The 23328-nt window shown below is 30.3% G+C and overlaps 1 protein-coding gene across 8 annotated transcripts in view; it reads left to right on the forward strand.

Moving 5' to 3' along the window:
* Positions 1–112: 112 nt before the first annotated feature.
* Positions 113–23328, forward strand: part of LOC126844780 (CREB-regulated transcription coactivator 1-like) — a 46679-nt gene continuing 23463 nt past the window's right edge. For all 8 annotated transcript variants that reach the window (XM_050583227.1, XM_050583460.1, XM_050583301.1 and 5 more), the window contains exon 1: positions 113–1085. In XM_050583227.1, coding sequence (XP_050439184.1) covers positions 969–1085 — 117 coding nt within the window. In that variant the 5' untranslated portion in view covers positions 113–968. The remainder of the gene's footprint in view (positions 1086–23328) is intronic.

The raw sequence follows: 23328 nt of genomic DNA on the forward strand, positions 1-23328 counted from the left end.
TCCCCGTACTCCGACCGCGTTATCACCATCGGCCATCTCGAGGAAAATATATTATCGCGTTGAATTTTCTACGATTTTGTTTTTTTTTTGTTTTTAATAAGCGTCCGCGTTCGCCAACAGGTAGACGTCGTTATCGCGCGATCGTTTTCCGTCGCATCCGCCGTCGCTACTGGTGTACTAATATTTCGGTAGTTGTTTCTCGTTGTTATTATTATTTTTATTTAACACACGGTTCGTAATATTGTATTTTTTTGCCGTTCGGAAATGCAATAATAATAATAATAAATTATCATCGTGTACGCGACCGCCCGTACCGTGTACGCCGCGTATAGGTGTAATAAAATATTATAGCGTTACGCCGACGGTTGTAATAATAATATAAACGTCGAGAAGATAACGCTGTGCTATATTGTAAATTGAATTTATTTGTTTTTTTTTTTTGGCGTCGAGATGTGTTCTAGCGCGTTGCCGCGCTACCGCGACAGCTGCTGCTGTATTAGTGCCGTACCGACGTTTTGATTGTTATAATATTTTTTAATTTACCCGGTTTTTCGGTTGTTAATCTCGCGACGAGTTTTGTGTTGTTGTCTAATCGCTCTGGTGTACCTTAAGAAGAATACCTAGTCAGTGGACGTGTGTGTTTGTGCGCGGTTTTTTTTTTGTTTTACAAAAGCTTGCCGCCACGGCGTACAAATGAGGGCAAGTCGTAATGATCAATTATTGCGCAGCGCCGCGGCGTGTGCTCACGTTGTTTTCCGGTAACGCCGCTGCCGTTCTCGCTTGTCGTCGTCCGCCGATAATATTCGATAATACCGCATAGTGTTTTAATAATAATAATAATTATCAAAAGGAATAATATTACAATCCGAAAAACACCGGAGGGCGCAACTGCCGCGCGTCAAAGGGTAGCACGGTCTACCGTAGTAATAATAATTATACAAGTCGGCGAATCCACCTCGCGCCACAACATGGCCAACCCGAGAAAGTTCAGCGAGAAAATCGCCTTGCACAATCAGAAACAAGCCGAAGAAACGGCCGCGTTCGAGAAAATAATGCAAGAAGTATCGGCCGCCACCTGCGTAAAGGTAACGTCATTAATCGTAAGCCCCCGCGTCGCCTTCCGACTAAAACGAGTGCCGTAACTATAAAAACGCTAATAAAACCCATTCGACCACGACAAATAGCAGTGAACGGCGACAAAATTAATGTACCTAGCCGATAAGTCGCTGCGTTGTGTTCTAGAGGTGTGGGCCGGTTTGCATTCTGTTATCTTAAGGGGTGCACCTATACTTACAACTCGTGGACCATAGTTTGATAATTTCCCAAAGAAACAATATTATTGGGGAGCCGGGGTACGTACGATGTCCATATTGTATTTGACTCGACCAGTTACCGAAGTCTGCGTACACCTAGGTATGTCTGGAGAGTGGCGTCACCTGAGAAAAAGACTTGTTATGTTTTCAGCTAACTTTTCACGAATTTTCATCCTCCTGTACCTATACTAAAAAATAAAGCAGTAAGTTAGCATACGTACTTTCTTCAATTTCACTTTTTTATTTATTGTACTTTTTGAAAAATTGACAAAATTCAATATGATTTTCCCAAAACTTTGGATTTTTATAGCTATGGCACTTGGTACCTAATGGGAAGGCAACGCGTAGATCATAACAGAATTGAGCATTCGTGTAATTTTTCACTCCCTCGGTCATCTGTGCCGAGTCTCGTGTACGATTATTAAATGTTTAATGACTACAGTTAGTGGTCTCAGGTAATATAAGTATGGTGATCTACAATAAGGTTTTAACAAACCCTTAGAATTATTAATTTTATTTATTTTTATACCACTTATAGGCTAGAAACGATTATCTGCCTATTATATATATTCGACACTGACTATCTGCCATTACGTATTTCCGTTTTACACGTCTGTTTATACCTAGCCTAAGTATATAAATCTTAAAAATTTAAATACTACACACATTAAGTGAAAATAGCAAATAACTAGGCTTTTTTAAATTGGTATTATCCAAGTTGCTTATTAAAAATAAAATATCTTTGATTGATAAATAAAAAACCTCGGTGCTCTTAAAAAGTGTAATAAAAATTTGTTAAATGAACTTTTGTTCTAAATTGTCTCGATCTTTTATTTTAAGTTATTTGGAGGGCTCAGTGTTCAAGTGAACCGAGTCCATTTTTTTCACATTATGAGGTTTTTCGTGCAAAATACGCGTAAAAGTAATATCTTTCAGTGCCACAGCAAATGAAGTCCTTAGTTCAGCTAAACGGCGAAAAATGCCGACATATATACTACGTTGTACCACAGAGTAGATAATGTGAAAAACAATTTAGCAGCCAATTACTGGAAATCAGCCGTGATGGACTTCTTGGGTCACATGTGCTCTGAACCCTCCATTTATTTGAACATCAATTTGAAAAAAAATTGTATTAAGCCTGATAAAAAACATTGAGCTAAACCGAGTTTAATTTCCTTACAGTTAATTTGTCTGACGTTAAATATTTTATTGTGCTACGCAGCATTTATTATTTTTTTTTTTTTTTTGGACGTAAAATATTGTATGTTTTATTATTGTTTAATAATATTAATGCAACATACTTTGTGTAAATAAAAGTACTTCCAACAAAAAACTGCATATTGTTTACTTAACAAAAAAAAAAAGTCAATCACTCTTAAAGTTGAAAACAGGCTTTCCCTTTGTGTTAAAAGCCATCAATTTCAAATCAGTTCATTAATCAAAACGTATAATTTGTTGATATCGTCGTTTTAATTTGAATTTACTAAAATTACTAAAAACGTGATTGTGAATAGTGTTATAAATCTTAATGACCGCATCGAGCCATAATTTTGCCGGCTTCAAATGCTTATGTATTTTGAAATAATCTAGTACATTGACAACTATATATGATTGTATGATAATATGTTGCAATTATTGTAATCTGTTCAGATTATTTCTCTTGTTGTATACACAGTTGGTTTGACAATTCAGTTATTACATGTGTTAACTTTTTTTTTTTGCATCCACATGTAAAACACAATAGATTGTTTTGAGTATACTTTTAGTAAATGAGATACTTAAATTGTGTAAACTTTATAAATATTACTTTAAGTTTTTAAACAACAAAATTATTATTTTTTTTTTTTAGCAAAAAAATGTTTTTTAAAATATTTATTTCGTTGAGATATATGAAGAGTTCATCAGTTTTGCTTTAACTAAAAACTTAAAATACTAAAAATCTCTATTTGGAACTTTCAGTGACTTAATATTTTCAGTATAGTCGATTGTGATTGGCTCATTGAAAATAATATCTTGCCGGTAATAAAATGTTTAAAAGTTAAAAGTTTAAAAACCTAAACTATTCAAATAGTTTCTATAAAGATATTAATTTTTTCTTAAACATTTTGAATTGGTTATAGTTTGTAAGTATGAGGTTCATTTATTTAATTTACACAACTTGTGTGTACTCCCATACTTACAAATTGATTCGTCTGCCAACGTTTCGGAAGTCTCACATCTTCCAACATGAGGGTTGCGATTGTGGTCCGACACACGGCCTGTTGCTGTCTGAAGGTGGCTTTGACCATTATATAACTTTGAGTACAATAGTTCAGTCCCAATTTATTCATCTTGGTTTATAAGTAGGAAATAAGTGTTTTAGTCACTAAAAGAATTTTTACTTAAGGGCCAGAAGTTTTTAAAACATGTTTTAAGACTTAAAAAAAAAAAACTATTTTACACAAATTTTCCCTAAATTCGATATTTGACAGTAAACTGATTCTAAATAAATCCAAATAAAGGTATAGGTAATAAAAAAAATGTGTTTGTCAATTTTTTTTCCAGAATTGTAAGTATATTACTACTTTATATCTACTTTTTGTTTTTAAAAATGATCGTTTTCATTCAACACTAATTTCGAGTGTATGTAAACAATATTATTTTTTTAAATATAATCTATTTAATAGTATATCTATGAGTAGGTATTAGATTTTATAATTTACTTACAACTGTCTAGTATTTTATATAATACCTATATTATTATCAAATTTGGAACAATATACTTTAGGCATGTAATAATGTTATATAAAAAATTGTATAGGTATGATTTATGAATGGGTGACATAATAGTAGTAACTTCGTAATAAACATGCACGAAAAATATTGATTTTATTTTAATATACTTAACATACTTGACACTAAAGTTGTTGTTTGATAAATTGAATAGGTAATCTAAGACTTAACAAAACCATTGGAGTGTACCTACCCATACTCATTAACTACACGGTTTTCCGTTAAAAATATTAAAACAACTACACATTAAATACAATGGCGGCACGTGTTATTCATAAATTACATTATAAGAAATATGACACAACGAATTTTATTTTACCATATTCAGCACTTAGTTACTATCATAAAAAAATCAAACTCGAGAACTCATTCTTTTGGGCAATGTTTGGGAGTTTCTTACCAAAACAAAATTGCAAAGTAGTTATTATGACACACGTTTTGGCAAATTAATTTTTTCAAACTATAAAATGTTGTAAGTAATTTACTAATGTATGTTTTTATTACGAGGCTTACGAGAAAAAAATACTCGGGCATCACATAGGTTCAATTTCAGTAACTACTTAAAAATTAATCAACTACCTAGGTAGTTCTAATTTGTATCCTATTATTATTGTAAGTAGGTACGCTAAGGACATCTTACTATACACTCTTAAGTTTATCAGATAAACCAAGCAGAGGGGCATAATTTTTTAGTAATTACGCGCTACCAAATTACAAAACAAGACCTTCAGACATAAGCGTTACATAAACATAAAAGAATACTCTAAAAAACATTAAATTGTTTCAAATATCCTGAAAGTATATTATAAAGCCTTCCAGTGCGAAATCGTTTTTATGATGATGTCACTGATTCTAAAGTAGAATCATTTATAAAGTGTAATTTATTAAATTAATACATCGAAGTAGAATTCAAATTTACACTAGGTTACCTAATGATAATAATCTATGAAATCTCCAAAGTCTGATAGTAAACTACTTAAACGGGTTCTTAAGGTGACGCCTTTTTTTTAATTAAAAATTCGCTACCTATAAGAACATTTTCGATAACATTTTGTATGTAGCTTAAATTTTCATAGTTTAAAATAATTACATAACAAAGAGGGTAAACAATAATCAGTGTACAACATTTTTTAAATATCTGGTAGTCTTAACTGATAAGTGATCTTCAAAAATCTCTGGTAATTTTTAATGAAAAAATGTACAGTGTATAAAAATTTGAGATAAAATTTACATCATGGATTTCGACTTCGAAAACTGATTTATAAAAAAAAATACAATTTTCTACTTTTTGCCTTTAATCTGCCCTTAATTTTTTCCAACCGAAAATCGCCTGTGATAAAGTCTTGGTGTTTTAGTTTTGTATAGATGTAACTTTCACAATATATACCTATTCACCTCATAAAAATATCTTAACGACGATAGACTTGTTATTAATCGGCAAGACGAATAACGTCTCGAAATCATTATAAAGCGAGCGTGAACGACCACCAGCTCTTTCCATTTATCTGGAAACTGTCTTTACTGCTGACTATTATAAAGTAACATAAAAGAGCCGTTCCCTATTGCTGCTGTGTAACAACCGAGTTAAAGTCAAATCGTATAGGTCGTCGACCCTCGTCGGCCTAATGGTCAGGATAACTTTACCACAGAGTTCGCCGCTAGGCCGTATTATATAATGTACCATATTATTCATTTAAAATTATAAATAAAAAACAAGATGTTTTTTCCCGTGGAACAACACTAAAAAGAAGGCATTTGTCGCCTTCTACTGTAATATATTATAAATAGCATAATAGGACGGTCGGCACAACGACGGGCGTAAATATTTTATTTTTTATAAATCTGATATCTAGACTGGGCCTGAACAACCAATAGTTTGTTTTTAAAATTATGTGTTTTATTTGTTTTAATTTTGCGTCTAGCTTGATAAGTCAGAAATAGTACCTGAAAGATACTTCGTGTATGTTATATGGCTACATTTATGCAGTTTTCAAATTATTTTATCTGTAAAAATAGGACAAATATTCAGACTTAACACAAAAAAAAAACGTTATTAAACCATTTAAAAGCCTTATGAGTAGTAAATAGTAAATGAAATTACAATACAAATAAATATATCCAAATAAAAAGTATTCATTGAAAATATAATTTTGGACAAAAATTGAAACCGAAACCGTTTTTTTTTATTTCAAAAATGTGTTGCTTTGATTTTGTTTAAAAAAAAAATATTTTTTCTTAAAATACTCTTAGTTTTTAAACATTAACCTAGTAATTTTTAACACTTTGTTACTTACCAATTTCAAAAAATAGTATGATATATATTTTCACCGTAAATTACGATTTTGATCACTAATTTTAACCGCACAATCGATTTAGAACAATTGGCAAAATATTATGTTAGTAAAAAAAATGCTGCTATCAATAAAAATATTTATTAGCGGCGTGTTGGCAATGGACTGAAACAAACAGCGAACAATTTAAATGAAAATTACATTAACGCCAAACCGTTAAAACATTTTATGAGCTTGATATATTTTTTTATTAGATTATTATGCATAGCTAATATCATTTAACTCTCGATCGAACATTAAGGAAATAAACCAACCGATCGTTTGGTTTTGTACTTTTCAAAATAAGCACTAATAGATGTTGACATAGTATGATAATTACCAACTGGCGCAGTATGTAGATTCATCGCCAAGATTAACATTGTTACACGTATTCAAAAATAATAATTCATTCAAGCAAAAACTGGTATGAAAAAACGTAGATAAAATTAGGTTTTTTTTTTTTAATTAAAAAATCTAGAACTTAAGTGCACGTTATTAGATAATGAACCACCATTATCGTATGACAAACTTACTATTTTTTTTAAAATTTAAATCGTATCAAAAATACAAGTCCTAAAACGTGTTATGTCAAGGTAAAACCTAATAAAACAAAAGCTTTATATCTATCAGTTCTAGTAGAAATAGTTAAACGTACTTATTTGGCGTATTTTTTTTCCAATGCAATCTTTTTTGTTAACAGATCGCTCGAAGTTGAATATTTAAAACATAAACTAAACAAAATAATACTATTTTTGTGTATTTGGTTGGTCTCTTATACGGTTCGATACGAATTTTGATTTGATTTTTACTCAAAAATCTCCATAATCTATGATGGCCATTGGTTTGGTTAGGTCTCTCATACAACGTGGTGTAGGTACCTATTGTATTTTTATCGGTGAACGCATGTGTTTGGGTATGAATTGCTTACAATTCAAAAACAATAGATAAACAATAGATGTGTATGATTAATGTACATATGTATAAATTGATCTATCAATACGAGACAATATAAATTGCAATGCTTTAAAAAAAAAAATTATTTTCTCATTCCAAGTCAAAAACTGAAAGGGGGAGGTACATATTTTTGGATTACAATTTCTAATCAACCGCAGGCCTATTCGTAGGTTATATACATTTTTGTTAAAATATATATTCAATTGATATTAATAACAAACAAAAAAAGAATTCAAGGCCTGTATGAATTATTACAACTGATAGTGATATAATCACTTTCAAATAAACGCTTCGATGCGAACCCCGTAAGTTAGAAACACAAGTATCGATGAAAGCATTGTACGGTACAATTTGTACTTAAAAAATATATTTGTAGTATTCGGGTGTATCATATATCATATAATAATTTACTGTCGTTGTTATCCTTTTATCGAATTACTGTTGACTGTTCATTCCCTCACACATAGCAAATTGACTACGTTCAAAGTGTAATTTTTGTTAAATAACAAAAACATTTTTGACAACAGATTTTTAAGAAAATTCTATATGTTATAGCCTGGCGCTACTAAAGTACCTTCATTTAAATGTTCAGACCTTAAATTATCCTAAAAGCTGCTCGAAACTGTCTAATAAAAATGCTGGTGTATGTAAAACTACATAAAAAAGTTATTTGTTTAGTCAAAACCAATCGGGAATAATAATTAAGCTCAAAATTATGATTTTTTGCAAAACGCTAGTTTTTCATAAAAAAAAAAAACTATTATGGGATACATGTTTGATTAATCGAATAACATAAAACATTAAATTTAACTTATCGTTTTTACAATACTATTACTTATAGTTTTTAATGTAAAAAAAATAAACTAATACAAATTGTATGTACAGTACAATTATAAATACAGTTATTAGAATTCATCCTTATCATACAGAGGCATGCCTACATATATATATATATATATATATATATATATATATATGATTTCTTTATAGTTTTCTTCATTTGGTTGAAAAATGTCCTCATAACATTTTCTGACTTCAGGTACTGTAAAAAAATCATGAGGTTTTTTAACATTCTTTGTTATGCTGTCTTAACATGATTGTATTTTTCAGAATCTCTACACGGCCGTCTTACTGGAGTAGAGTCATAATAGAAAAGTAGCATTTTGAACAACCAACCTTGTCTGTTTATTTTATCACTAGATTTCGCGGTAAAATTTAATGTATAGTACGTGTATTATTATCACACATGCAGTGGTCTGATTGACGTTTAGGTATACGTGTACAGTCAGTCGTTTTCAGTTGTGTCAGCTATTTTAAAATTATTGCGCTGACTAACAAAAAGTATTTAAATTTTTTTACAATATTGATAAAATTAAACCAAATCATGTTTTTTTCTTTAAATAGGCCTCCTATACAATTTGTATTGGAAGCAAAAGTGGAAATAATAGGCTTTGAAAAATTTGTTTAAAAAATACAACCTTGTGAAAAAAAAAATTATGTTCCCTGTATTTTTAATACAAGAAATAGAAACGCCTCAGTTAAGAATATTTAGGATAATAAATAATATTATGTAGGTAAAGTAGGTAAAACCAGTTTGGGGTTCTCTCGTGCAAAACCCGTTTTTTTCGGACTGAAAACGATTTTTGTGTACGCGTTCAAGGCCAGCCGATGGGAAGCCAATATTATTTGATTTGCATGTGTAGAAAAAAATATTATTTTAAATTTACACTCATCGTTGTGTGCTCCGGTGTTATATAAATGATAATGGTCAACAAAAAAAAAAATATATATATATATATATTGCATTATTTTATTATCTTTTGGCTAAACTGGTTAATTAGTAAAAAAAAAAAAGAAAACAAGATCTATAATCTAATAAAAACATTTGTTTTCCGTTGCTTTTTTTCTCTTGCAATGTTTAGCCGCTTGTTTTGTTTTAATTATTATTTGTAACGTGCGTATGTGATGTGTTATTCAACAAGATTATCGAATGACGTTTCGGATTCGACTGATAATCACTACCGACACAACATACCTGTTATTATTATTATACATAATAATATTATATTGAACGTGTATGAGCGAATACGGAGTGATGGTTTGAAATAAAAAATTAAAATTAAAAAAACGGCTCCACGGCGAAACCATAATGCGCATTGGTTACACATAGGTACGGCCGGGGCGTGCATTAATAACTATTTACCAACGATCAACAGTGCTGTACTATTATTATTATAGGTGTCAAAATGTTAAAAACACCGAACGTTATTTGCAGTTTTCATCGTGTCTGACTGAAATTGTATAGGTATATATGTATATATGTATAAAAAAAAAAGTAAAAAAAAAAGAAATATATAAACAACAATACTTGCCTACAGCGTTGCCATAAATCTCGGTTTTGTCTTTAAATTTTATTATTTTATTCGAACACATTTGCACACTAGCCAATACAAATGTAGTACGCATAGCCATAAACACTTGAACTATCTCTAAAATATCATCTCAAAGGTAATTTCAGCAATGTTCAAATCGACCAGACTAACAAGAAACAAAATTCGGTAATAGGCCAATTGATTAAAAAAAAAAAAAAATTAACGAGAACGAAATAAGGTATAAAAAAAAAGGCTGAAAATATTACAAATTTAAAAAAGTGTAAATAAATTCAAAATCATGGAAGTATAAACGCGTACGTACAAAATATAAACTACGGTCGAAAATAAGCTTTAAACATTTATAAAATATAATTAAACCATTGTTATTTTCTTACAAAATTTAACATAAGATTTACCTTGGTTCTGGGTATTTGTTGAGTACTCTGTGCCGGCCAGGCAACCCTCGATTGCGAGTAGACTAATTTGTTTTACATCACCAAATATTTTCCTAAGTGTTAAACAAATCACTCAAGTGTTTGTTGCATCAGAAGAAATTAAATATTTTCAATTAATGTTGTAAAAAAAAAAAATGATCTACCAAATGTACATTAATTGAGTTATGTAATTTGTAATTCAATATTTTTGTAAATTATTACAATAAATCATTGCAATTTGAATGATAATTCATTTGTTGTGTATGTTTTTTATCCATAATTGAGATTTAAACGTATGCTAATTACTATTCAAAATATTTGATATTTTTATGTGCACGTGTATAATTTATTAGCTATTATTCAGTGGAAGTAATTTGTAATTGAAAATTACAATGGCGTTATCTGAGATTCATTTCAAATAACTTCAAAATAATTGATTCGGTTACCAATTATTGCAAATTACACTTAAGATATCGTTATGGAACACTGTCTGTCCCAGAATACGTACCTAAGATTCTTGAATCGACGTTTGGCTAAAGTGCTGTTGTTTTTGACCGCTGATCTTAAAGGAAATATCTTTAATTTCGAAACCTTATTTAATTGTTTGTCCAAAATTAGGGTTTTAGTCGATATCCAATTTTAGGTTTTACAATAATTATTGTTGAATTAATGCTCTGTAGAGCAACTTGCTGGTTGGGGCGGTATTCTGAAAACTTATTTTTTTTTTACTGATTGAAACACATTTTTTTCCCATGTGTGTATCGTATATGCTTACATCTCACCGTTTTGGTGCCCGGTGTATGCGCTGAATGTTATGCTTCCAACTGGCGAACGATCGCGGTCAGAGATCACGAAATTTCATCACAAAAGATAACAGTTTTTTTTTTTTCAATTCCGTTTGGTTTCTGTTAACCTATTGCAATATTATTTTGATGTAGGCTTATTTATCTATTTTACGGTGCCAAACTAACAATAGAAATTAATCGACACGATTCATTTTTCCATATCCGACCACAGTGACGCAAATGGACGGATATAATTTGTATGAAGAATACGTTGGGGGCCAAGACGAACGCCTTGCTGGCTACTCGTAAACTACTATCTATGTTAGTCTTATATCTCGGAAAATATGTACCCTAAAAACAATATTTCTCATTGCATCACTGCTCCCGAGTTCATTGCTTGTATTTTTATATTTTTACTCAGCAAAAACAATGTATAACCATCATTGAAATTGTAATAATATGCTTAGGCAGAACAACATAGTAATAATAATAATATAAAATATACCGGTGACATGGCCACAAGAAAAGTCTGAAAGGCAGTAGCTACCGTTTGGCTGTATTTTGAAATTTTCTTGTCAGGTTTTCTGTTGAGTATTTTTTCAGTTTTTAGTTTCACATAAAGCATTTCTCATATATTATATTTCGCATCATAATTAATAAATTTGTATTGTATAATTATATTTATTTCCATAGCCAACGGGTCTACCACGTTTGAAGTGATTAAATATAAAAGGCTTCTACGTATAAAATATTTGTTTTATGCTTATGTAACATTCCCATTCTTCTTATATTAAATAATAATTGAACTGTTTAGTCACTGCGGCTGTTAAGTCAATTAATAAACCTACGTATAAGGCTAACAAAACTACTTTAAAATACAAAAAAGAAGTGTCGTTCGTGAATAAACTTTTTATATTTAATGAATCTTTTTTACTTTTTAATTATTACCACAGTGGTAATTTGTAAACTATCAAAATAGAATGTATCATTAAGGGACAAAATAATTCTCAAAAAACTATCTGCCCGAAATACGCACAGCAAGAACATTTTCAAATGTCTTAATGATATAAGTGGTATTTTTCATCGTCCCCCACTTCCAAAAAAAAAATCCACATTTATTTCCACAATAAAATAGTAATTTTTTTTTTAATTTTCTATAAATATAAAATAATTTTAGTTTTTTTCCTGTTTGTAATCTGTGGCTTAATCATTTGACAATTATAAATCTTAAACAAAATTACACGAGTGACAATTTATGAGAAATCTAAGAAAAAATTTGTTCTTCTAAATTATCTGTGACATAATTATTTTTCTAAACTTACAAGAATAGTGATGCCTTGAACGTATACACTTGAATAAATATTAGTACCCGTTTAGCGATTTTAACAACGATATTAGTACGTTTCGTATATTGTATGTATTTTAAATGGAACTACTAGCTACAGCACTTAGCTTCAAGACCCGTTATTCCGTGTAGGTACTATGTACATTATATTTTTACCCGTTTTTTAATTAACTACGTTTTGACCATCAGATAATTAATAGAATTTTATTCAGCCGGTATCGAGTAACGCGCTCATTACAATATTATTGTTATAAATGAACCGCCACCGCCATGTCTTTGTTAAAAAAAGTATAAAAAAACATTCAATTGACATTTCAATCGATTGCTTCCTTAGCTGTGCGCATAATGATGAGCGCATTGTCTTTTAACAGTATTAAAACTAATATCCAAATAGATATTATATTATTATTTGCGATGCGCATTTTATCGATTGTAATCCTATACATAGGTATATTGTGAACGGTTTTGCGAAGTAACCGAAAAAGACTCTTGGACTCTTTGTCTATGAAATATTATACATTAATTAAGTCGGCATCAGCTGTTGTTGTTCATTTCTGACGAGTGTTCGTTTTCGAACAGTTCGCCTGTATGTATTTTGAAAGTTTTCTCTCTCAGATAAATTATATAATATACCTATGTATTACCTAATACCTATATATTGTATTACATTGTTAATTGGCGTTGCGAAGCCAAACACATTGAATTGTAATTTTCATAATTAACCAGAAATTATTAATGGTTATGTATGATATGTATTGATTGCATGGAATTACAAAAATACCCAAACCAATTATTTACAAAACAGTTCAAAAACAACACAGCGCCCCCTCGGTTATTGATTGCTAATAAAAGTATAATAACATTTTACACATGTTGGAAAATATAAAATACGATTTAAAAAAAGGATCCCAAAAAGGTAAAATATGCTATTAAAAATTTTGTGCCCTAGATTTCCACGATTTATTTTCATTTGATTTATTTTTAAAATAAAAATCACCAAAAAGGAATTGAGTTTATTGTAAATTTTCTAAACTAGTAATCCCAATGCTTGACTTTTATCGAATCTATCTATTACCTTATAAAATTTAAAAGGTTGATCTATAAATTCTTGTCAATTCTTGCATTATGGTTTTCTAAACTTATTATTTTAAAATTTATTCAGTAGTAGTAAATTATACTTTTGTTTAACTTTAAAAGTGTTGTTTTTGTTTCATCTTTCATGTAGCGGAATTGCTTTAGAAATTTTTCCACTGCTCAATTGGTATATTGCTTACTTTTTTTTTGACACTCACACTAATGGTAAAGTCGGATATCGAATAGCATTTTTAACAAATGTAAAAAACTCAAAATTTAACTCGTTTATTTGAATTTCCTAGTTAGGTTTTTTGAAAAAAAATTTAGCTTAGGGGATTTGTATGCGGTCTGTTTTTAATGAGTTTTACATAGGCAATTTTTAAGAAAAAAGGGGTTTTAATAAATTTCGACCATGCCAATTAATTAACCGGTTAATTAATTATATAAGCTTCTAAGCGTTATTTTTTATTTAAATATTTTTTTTCTATGAGGAAAAGCCATTTTGATTTATTTTAGACCAAAATGTCAGACAAAATTTCGATTACTTAGGATGGTGCAATGTCAATTTTGTATAAAGATTCCAGTGCTTTAGCCACTTTACTATGTTATGTAGGAAGCCGATTTTCATTTGAAACATTTTAGTTTCTTGAAATCAAGTAAATTAAAAATAATAACAATAATAATAATAATAGCAATATTGTGGCACTCAAAAAAATTGTTTACCATTATTCGTCTCGGCGTCGCGTTACTGTCAACAAATCCTCCGCTCGGCTATGACCTTCGCGTACCGGACAATAAAGATTTTTATTACCTTTTTAAAATAATATTTCTAGACAGAATGTCCAATCGGCGAAACGGTCTTTTGATTAATCAATTTTGTTATAATTTCAAAATTTGATAGAGCTTTGGAAAATATAAAAAGAAGGTGAATAGGTACTTGGTAATTTTATAATATTGTAGATCGTGTAATATAAAAACTTTTTTCACCTGGGTCATTTTTACCTATTTTGAGTATTTCATCGAAATTTCTGTAGTAACATCAAGTATTAATGACCCATGTATAACGGGCGCTTCTTTGAGCGTTCTACAGCAGTTTTCTTTTAAAACAATTGATATTTTGTAATTTTTCTTTTTGAAAACATTTTTTTATGCTTTATTACTATATTAGACAATGTTCAAATTGTTTTTTTCTAATCCTTTTTAGTACATCTTGAGCTTTCTCAATTTTTTCAACTAAAATGGTAACGTGTATATTTTATTAACTTTTCAATTAAAGAATAATTTGCTGAAATTTTGACTGGTTATGTTAGTTATGTTTATAATTTAGACCGGGGGGAAAGGTGAAGAGTAAAGTTGTTTCATCTACGCGCATTTCTCAACCGCACTCCGCCTGCCGTCCTAAATCTTAAATTTAAATAATGTAAAAATAATTATTCAAAACTGGTTATGGATCAGTAAATATTTTCAGTAAATTTTTCTTCGTTTAAAATTGTTATTAAAATATACATTGTATATTGTACATTGTATATATACATTTATACAGGGTGATTCTTTTATCATGGACCACTAAATATCGCATAGGGTTTAAATGACAAATAAAATTATTTTTATACATATTGTGATTAAACCCTATGAGTCATTGAATGGCCCGTGATAAAAGAATCGCCCTGTATATTGATAAAAAATGTGAATACTGTAAACTATTGTTGGGCGTTAAAAGAATCGCCCTGTACATATTTATATTTTTTCGCTTTTGTTTTTTTTCGACGAAATGAATAATAACAACAATGATAATAAAACCGGCGCGTGCTGCCGTGCTATATAGCAGATTTTTAACAACGACAGCGGCAAAAAAAAAACCGTAATCATATATTATGTACTTTTTTTTTTTATTAATCCGACCGTTTCGGTTTTTTTGTCAAGTGTAAAATTGTAATTTTCCTAAGCCCGTCAACCGGATTAAGCACACATCAAACCGTAAAGAAGCCGTCCGTTCAGATTCTGCCGCAATTATCTCAGACACGGACGGCGCGGCGGTCCTACTGTCGGATAACCGGACATCGTTAACTCTCAAGGCTCGAGTAGTAGCTGCCAAGGTCAAACCATGAGAAAATCATAGGTGTTGAACGGCAAATGCGCGCACATTTCGCCGTGACCGGAAGATTTTTCTCGATGAACCGGTTTTTTTATAAAAAAAAACCATATAAAATAAATAAGATAAAAACGTAGACAAACATCGAGATGTATATATTATGTATGATATTTTGCCAACGTCGATAATACATTTGAACGTACGACGTGTTGTTGTATACACCTGCAATGTGTACATGGGTCGGCTTAGGCGATTTACAATGTTTTCGGATTACATATTATTTTGCTATAATTTTACCGTTCGATCTGGTCGTACCTTTCGGCGATCGTTTCGTCTAAGGTTATACGCCACCGTGTCAACTGGTACACAGTTAAATATAATGTTGTCCAAATACTTCCTATTTTTAGTAGCCCATGAATAATTTATTATTTACCCGTGTTCGTCGGTCGTACCGCGATAGTGAAAATCCAACGGTACGGTCCAGCCCTAAACAATAATAAATATCCTTGCTTTTCAACGCCAATATTCCAACTTCCTCTTATTATTATTATTATTATTTTTGTTTTTTATTTAGCCTGGAGGACAAACTCGATTTAACGCGCATGTCATCTCGATGTTTTATTTAAAAAAAACAAAAAAATACAGCGTAACAGGGTTGAGGCGGCCACTGGTTTTTTTATTACGGCTGAACAAATTTACTTTGAAAAAGAAAACGCTACCGTGAAATTCGCAAAACTATTCAGTATCAATAAAAATCACTTGTATAGGAAATTGGAATGAAAATGTCCTACAAATAAAATGCATTTTCCAAAAGAAAACTTATTTTTCGAAGGGAAAGGTAATTTAATATATTCAAAAAATTATTAACACCAGCTAAAACAAAATAAAAAAATGTTTTTTTTTAAATTTTATTATAGAATATGCAAAGAAAAATTAATCAAACCTTGAAATATTAATAATACAATATGGTTCTCCCTCCTCCCGTCCTAAATTTTGAACTTAAACAGCTCTGAAACAAATTGTCCAAAACTGATTAATGATTATCTACCTGTCATTATTTTCGGCGAATAAATCTTAATTTAAAAAGTTTATTAAACTTATAGCATATAGGTAAATATATATTTAGTGATTTTATAATATGGTAAATATAAAATAAAACAAACAAAAATGTTTTGTAGAAGAAAATTGAAATTTTTTTAAAAGATATTGAGTATCTTATCCTTAATGAATCACCCTGTATACCATATATTCGCACCAAAAAGGTTTTTATTTTCAAGAGTACTTTATAATATGTCTACATTTTTGGGTGTTTTCCTATATTTTAAGGGTGAACTTTTTCAACTTTTGGCTTTGTCTAGTACCCCTCCGGTGTAGGTACAATTTCTGATTTATATAGTTTGTGTATTATTCCAAAGAAATACATCTTAATCGATATTATTAAAACCATATTTTTGGTATTACATAAAAGATATGTTGGAAAAACGACGCTATTGATTTACCTACGTCTTACTTGTGTATACATTTGGATTACATAACTTCGGAAAACCGCCAAACTGTATAATTCGGTTATTATAATTTTATCGATTCTAAGGTAACAATAATATCTTTCTTATTCATTGCCTTTAGGCTAACCAAATCAGTGCGTTGGTGTAATATAGGTGCTGTAATTATGATCATCATATCATCATTATTATGTTATTACGGTCGGTTTAATTGCCCAGGTTCAATCCTCGATGACCAACAGTACCATTAACGAAAAACAGGCTAGATTAGTACAGGTATACTCGCCTATTATAATATATTATTTATATATTTACATTATACATGCGCACATACGTACATAAAATAATCTAATGCAGAATGTCCTGTTTGTATATGAATTCTAAAATGTTTATTGTCGGACATTCTTTTGGACGTGGGTAACGATTATAATATTGTACTTGACACCGACTAAAAGTGTTTACATTGGGGATTTTATATATGTATTATCTTCGTACTAATGTTGTTTTCAATTTCAATATTCAAAACCGGCCACCATCGTGTATATATAACACCGCAGACTACTATTATGATCAATGACTATCGCAATCGCCCTACAGGCAATGCTGGCCATAATAATATACCGGAATGGTCTACCCGAAACGTTTGACCAACTTCCTCTACCCATACACACGCCCGTTTATTCAGTCAACTATATTTTTTACTAATACATTTTTTGACTTGCCAAATAACAACAACAACAATTTGTGTTCACCACCATCGTCGCCGTGACAAAAAGAATTAATTTTAAAAAAATGATTCATCTCACGGGTCGGCCAATAGTATGTATGTTTTCCGTAAGTCATAAATCATGTATAATAAAAAAATCAGCAAGGAAATAACAGTATAATTATTATTGGAACGCGTGTCGAACAACGACAGCGACCAGACATTATCAATAAACGAATGTAACGAAAATAATTAAAAAAAACAAATTTCATATGCCTGTAATACTTTCGATTAATGAAAATGACTGTAAATTTATTCTTAAACTATTGTTCAATCTACAATACTGTTAGGTTATCAAAGAAACACAATTTACTGCAATGGCCTTCTGGCTTCTAAAATTAGATTAAACAATGTACATTATTTTCATTCATATTTTAGTGATTTTCTATACCACGTTGTAGATAACGTTATCTGTACATATCTTAGATATAGTAATATTTTCTCATGACTAAGGTACCTACATGTTGTATAGATAGTCCCACGCAACAGTAATACATTTTTTATTATATTTCATTGAATAAAGTAACAGTAGTTTTATTAGTGACGAAATATTTTCACTTCACATTGTGATAGGAAATAAAATATTAAAAACACATTTACATGTTTTATAACTGTGTGCATACATTATTTTGACAAGCCCTCAAAAAGAAAAAAAAACAATTTGATATAAGGGGAATAAAGTGGTTACTAGTGTATTAGACTTGAAATTATTTTTTATTCTTTTTAAGATACAATTATACCTACTGTTAACTATGTTATTTAAAAATATATAATTCATATCATCAGTTAGCAAAATCCGAGTTTTAAATATTTTATGGGTTTAAAATAAAAATAAACCATTCGTTTTTTATTTTGCCAAATGCATAAATTCAGTGGTAATGCTAAACTGGCCCTGCAAATTTCTGTAAAATAATAAATTGCTTTCTAAATGTAGTTGTTATTTGTGGTTTATATTAATTTTATTTTTTGTTAAAAACGTCTTTTCTGCTGTGCACATATGTGTGTTCGTTTTTCTCTGCTTTTATATGTATATTTTTTTTATACCGGTTTTTATAAACATTTTTCATTTCTGAACATACCCATTTAACGAAATAAACACTATTATTCTATCACTTTATAAGCGTGTATCATATAGACATCATCAATAGTAAAAATGTATTTTTTTTGTATGCTAATACCCAGTTAGCCCTCCTTATAGTGTTTTACATTTAAACCAAAACAATTCTATGTCTATGTACTTAAAATATTCTCGATAATTTTTTCCCCCGACGATTTTCGTCCGCCTTTTACTAAACGTCGATCGCTTGTTTGGCATTATTTCAACGTCGGCTGTGACTATAATACAACAATTATTTGGCATCTGAACGGGTATTAGCGGCCAATGCGTTCCAAGTGGTAAGCTCGTCTTGAACTTGTACACTGTTATTAAAATTATATGACGTGATAAAATAAATTAAACCTATTTAAACCCGTAAGTAAGCAATACAAACGTTTTTTTTATCCGATGGTATTTTTGTATTTTAACCGTTGTTGTTCGGCTGAACGTTGACCCCGTTTACTACAATATTACAATATTATATTAACGTTATTCATTTCCAATATGATACAATGTAAAAATAGTGTAGATTTGTACAAAAAAAAAAAATGTTTTACTTATGCCGACTTTAACAAAACACGCGGTATGTAAAAAAACAGAATAGTGAGGTCAGGGAGGAGGGCACAAGTGCTTATATATTTTTATAACTAAAAGTGATACAATCACTTTCAAATAAACGCGTCGATGCGAGACTGTAGATGTTAGTATTAAATGTTAAGTATAGATTTAAACAATCATTGCATAGTTGGGGTGTTTTAAATGATCTATTAGAATGATTAGAATGGTTAAGTGCACAAAGGGAAGATTCAAAATGTCGTCCAATGGAACATTCATTTTTGGAAAATATCAAGAGGTTTTTTTAACTTGGACAATTATGCCCCATTCATTGGTTTTTTCCCCAACTATATCTGTTTCCCATTGTTGCCTAGACAGTTTTTTGTGTGTCACGTAAAATCTGGTCTTTATGGACACGGTAGCTAGTGGTTTATATTGTAATACCTGAGGTTTAAATTGTATTTGTAGTGTGTAAGCATGAATATTATTTGATATTATGTGTATACGGTTCATAAAAACGATTCTCGGGCAAAGGGTCGCGGCTGAACTAACTGGTCGATGGATGCGGCCGTTCAACCTCCTGACACGGTTGAGAAGCGGAGGGGAGGTTTTTATTCATTTTTAGCGCACCCAAAAGCTTGAATGTATATAATATGTATACCAGGGGAACGTTTGCGCCGCCAGAAGTGCTGCTGCTGCTGCTGCTCTAGTTCCATTCATGGCAAAGGAGAGGCCTATTCAATATTTTCGCCATGCCGGGTTTTCCGGGATCGGATCGCCGGGAGTCTGCGCCGTGGCCTACATTGCAGTTTCACTGAGCTTTACCGTGTCATTCAAAAGCCCATTGAAGAGTGTTTGGCCGGCGATTTTTCCCCCGTATTTATATTTAACCTCGTCCGGACAGTCTGCATTCGGTATAATAATATAGAAAGAAAAAGAGTATTCGCCATTTTTAGATACGGTCCTTTTTTTTCCCCTTTCGCAGTTTTGGCTAAAAAAAAATCTATGTAAAATGATGGTTTGTGGTGTTATGGTGAAAACGTCTAAAAATTGGAGAATTTCAACTTATATTTCAAGTCTACTTTTATATGTGTAGAACTAGTTATTTCTTTACCAGATCCATTTTTTTTTGCTCATGTAGCCGTTCAGAGGACCGAAGAGATTTAAAAAAAAAAACGTTTATTTTAAATTTTACCCTTTCCTCTATGGGAGCTAAAAAGCCGTCTGTTTATTTATGATTTTAAAACTGCACTATTTGATGCACGGTTTTTAAAAAAATTAATATCAGTTTGCTTAGATTGTATCATAGATATTTCAAAACGGTGTGTTGAATCAGTTGGAATTCACATGGCCACTATAATATAATATCGTTAACATTTATAAGCGCTCAAGGACCGTCATCTATCTAATTCAGAACAACCAAACGGCAGCGTGACAATTTATAAAATTAATCGATGTACAGAAAATTGGAAAACATAATGTTATTTCCATTTGATCTGTTGTGGTGTAGACTGTAGATATTTTTTTATATAGGCTTTACCGTAGTTAGATGCAGCAGACTTTGTTTTCCATATCGAGTTGATATTTGCGACAACATAATATATTATTGAAATACCTAGGTACTTTACATAATCAGTCGATGAACTCAACGTCGGTATTTGAACAACTTTTTTTTTTCATTTCATAGTGGTTATCGCTTTGTCTAATGGTGACAAAAAAAAAATATCACTATTGTATGTTTTACAGTCGTTTTGAACATCCTGTACTTCGAGTAGTCTCTTCTTTCCGAGAGGTCTTATAGGATGACCTCCACTTTCGGTGTTGACAACAGCTCATTTAGTTTCCACTCGATAATTGCATTAATTTTCATAATGTTGCACAGGGCAACAAAATGTTTACTATATTTTATTTGGTGCATTGTTTTAAAAAATAATATACAATATTATGTACATTTTTCTTCTTCTAAAAGTCAAAAGTATACAATTCATAATACAAGAAACTTATATTATGGTGTTTTTTTAACAAGTATTCCCTTTGCAAAGTTGTACCAGTATTAATCTATCGTTACATACTTATTAGGGCATCACACATATTTACATAATAACTGTGCAAATGTCTCCCAAACTACTAGAGCTAATCGGATGAAAATAATGTCATTTTAATCAGGGCTCCCATGTTAGTAAATAATAAAGTTATTTTAAGACATAAAAATGTGTGTTTCTTTGTGTAATCGGTGGGATTATTTCGACGGGTGCCTTCAAATTATTGTAATCGTCTCTCAATGGTTGCAGCGCTGTGGGTATTATCATATTAAGTGACACACGGCTACCTACCTAGTCTTCAATGTCACAACCATCCAAATAGTGGAGTATTTTAGTAGTGTTATTATATTATTACAGTGACTAATGACGGATCTTTTTCACTAGTGCCGCCAATTAATAACGGTAATTTTCGTAGAGTGATTTATTAACAACAATCATAATGATGAATATGCAAACGCGTAGGTAAATGATATACCTATGCCAAATTCATACCCGTTGAGTAAATCATTTATTAAGATATATTATGCACATTTCGGTAGCATAATAATACCTTAAATACTTACTGTAGAACATGACGACGCACCAGAAGATAAATGGCCCCATGTAAGATGTAGTGTACGATTGATGATATAAACCGTGTCTTAGATCCCAAAAAACTGTTCATTTTTCATTTAAATTGTTTTTAATGGATGAAAAATGCTAAAAGTCAAACTTTTGAAAAACTGTTTTTCACTTAACATAATATATAAACTAGCGTGTAATTCCAGAAAAGAATATTTTTAATAAAGCTCAACCAATTATTTTTAGTTAAAGAGTAACCATTATATTAGTATATTAAATTAAAAAAAAAACAATGATCATGGATGATTAAAAATATAGTGTATGGACAAAAAATCAGCAGTATTTTTTTTTTTGTCAGCGTTTAAAATGAAAAAACAACAGTTGACATGTCCTCAAGTCGAAACTGATTCAAAGTTTTTTTTGACCAGGAAATGGCTTAACCAAAAATTTAAAAACAAGACTTAGTTCGTTAAAAAAGAGTCTTCTGAAAAGTCTTATCTTTATTAAAAAAGTAATTACTAATGACAATAAACTGATAATTATTATTTTTTTAACATAGTGAGCATAACATCTAAAAGTATAATTAATGCTATAAAGTAACAATAAATTAACTCACTTTATGAGTGTTAAAACACTACTGGTTTGGGATTAAGCCATTATCGTCCATCGGGTGGGTTATATTAAATTAATAGGAAGCATTAAAGAAGTTTATACAAATTTTAAACTCGCAAAACATTTATAAATCATTGTATATAGTGTCTATAGCGATAATTTAAGATGTATGTTAACAACTATAGGTATAAAAAAAATATATTTCATTAATACTTCTATATTTAGAGGTGGTTTGGTGAGCTAATGGTCAAAAACTAATTATTTACATAATTTCTTTTTAAGTTAATTATTTTTACCATAATAGTATGTTTCGGGGATCCATTAAAAAAAAACAATTTTTTGTTTTAATTTTATTAAGACCTGTTTACGGTAGTAAACAGGTTGTTATTTTTTAACATCAACAACATAGTTATCTCATTAGCTTGATACGATATCAATGAATATAATTATTCTTATATTTACACGAGTATTAAAATGGAAAAACACGAATAAATTAATTGTTTTAAACTTAAATTTTTAAAAATAAAAGTACAGCTGTTACAAATAATACCTAATGGATAATTCAGTTGATTTCCTAACAAAAAAATCACATTTGGGCCAAAACAGTTGAGATAAAAAATGAAAGGACAGGAGAGAAAGGATTGGGATTTTCAAGATGGCCAGTATCGTGTATACTTACAAACATGCTGCCTAACAATTCTACTTACTTTGCGATATTTTTTT

This window comes from Adelges cooleyi, unplaced genomic scaffold, assembly GCF_023614345.1.
Source record: "Adelges cooleyi isolate 19-005CV unplaced genomic scaffold, UGA_ACOO_1.1 ACOO_flye_CR_arks_rails_tigmint_CR_PRNA_1, whole genome shotgun sequence".
In the NCBI taxonomy this organism is placed as follows: Eukaryota; Metazoa; Arthropoda; class Insecta; order Hemiptera; family Adelgidae; genus Adelges; species Adelges cooleyi.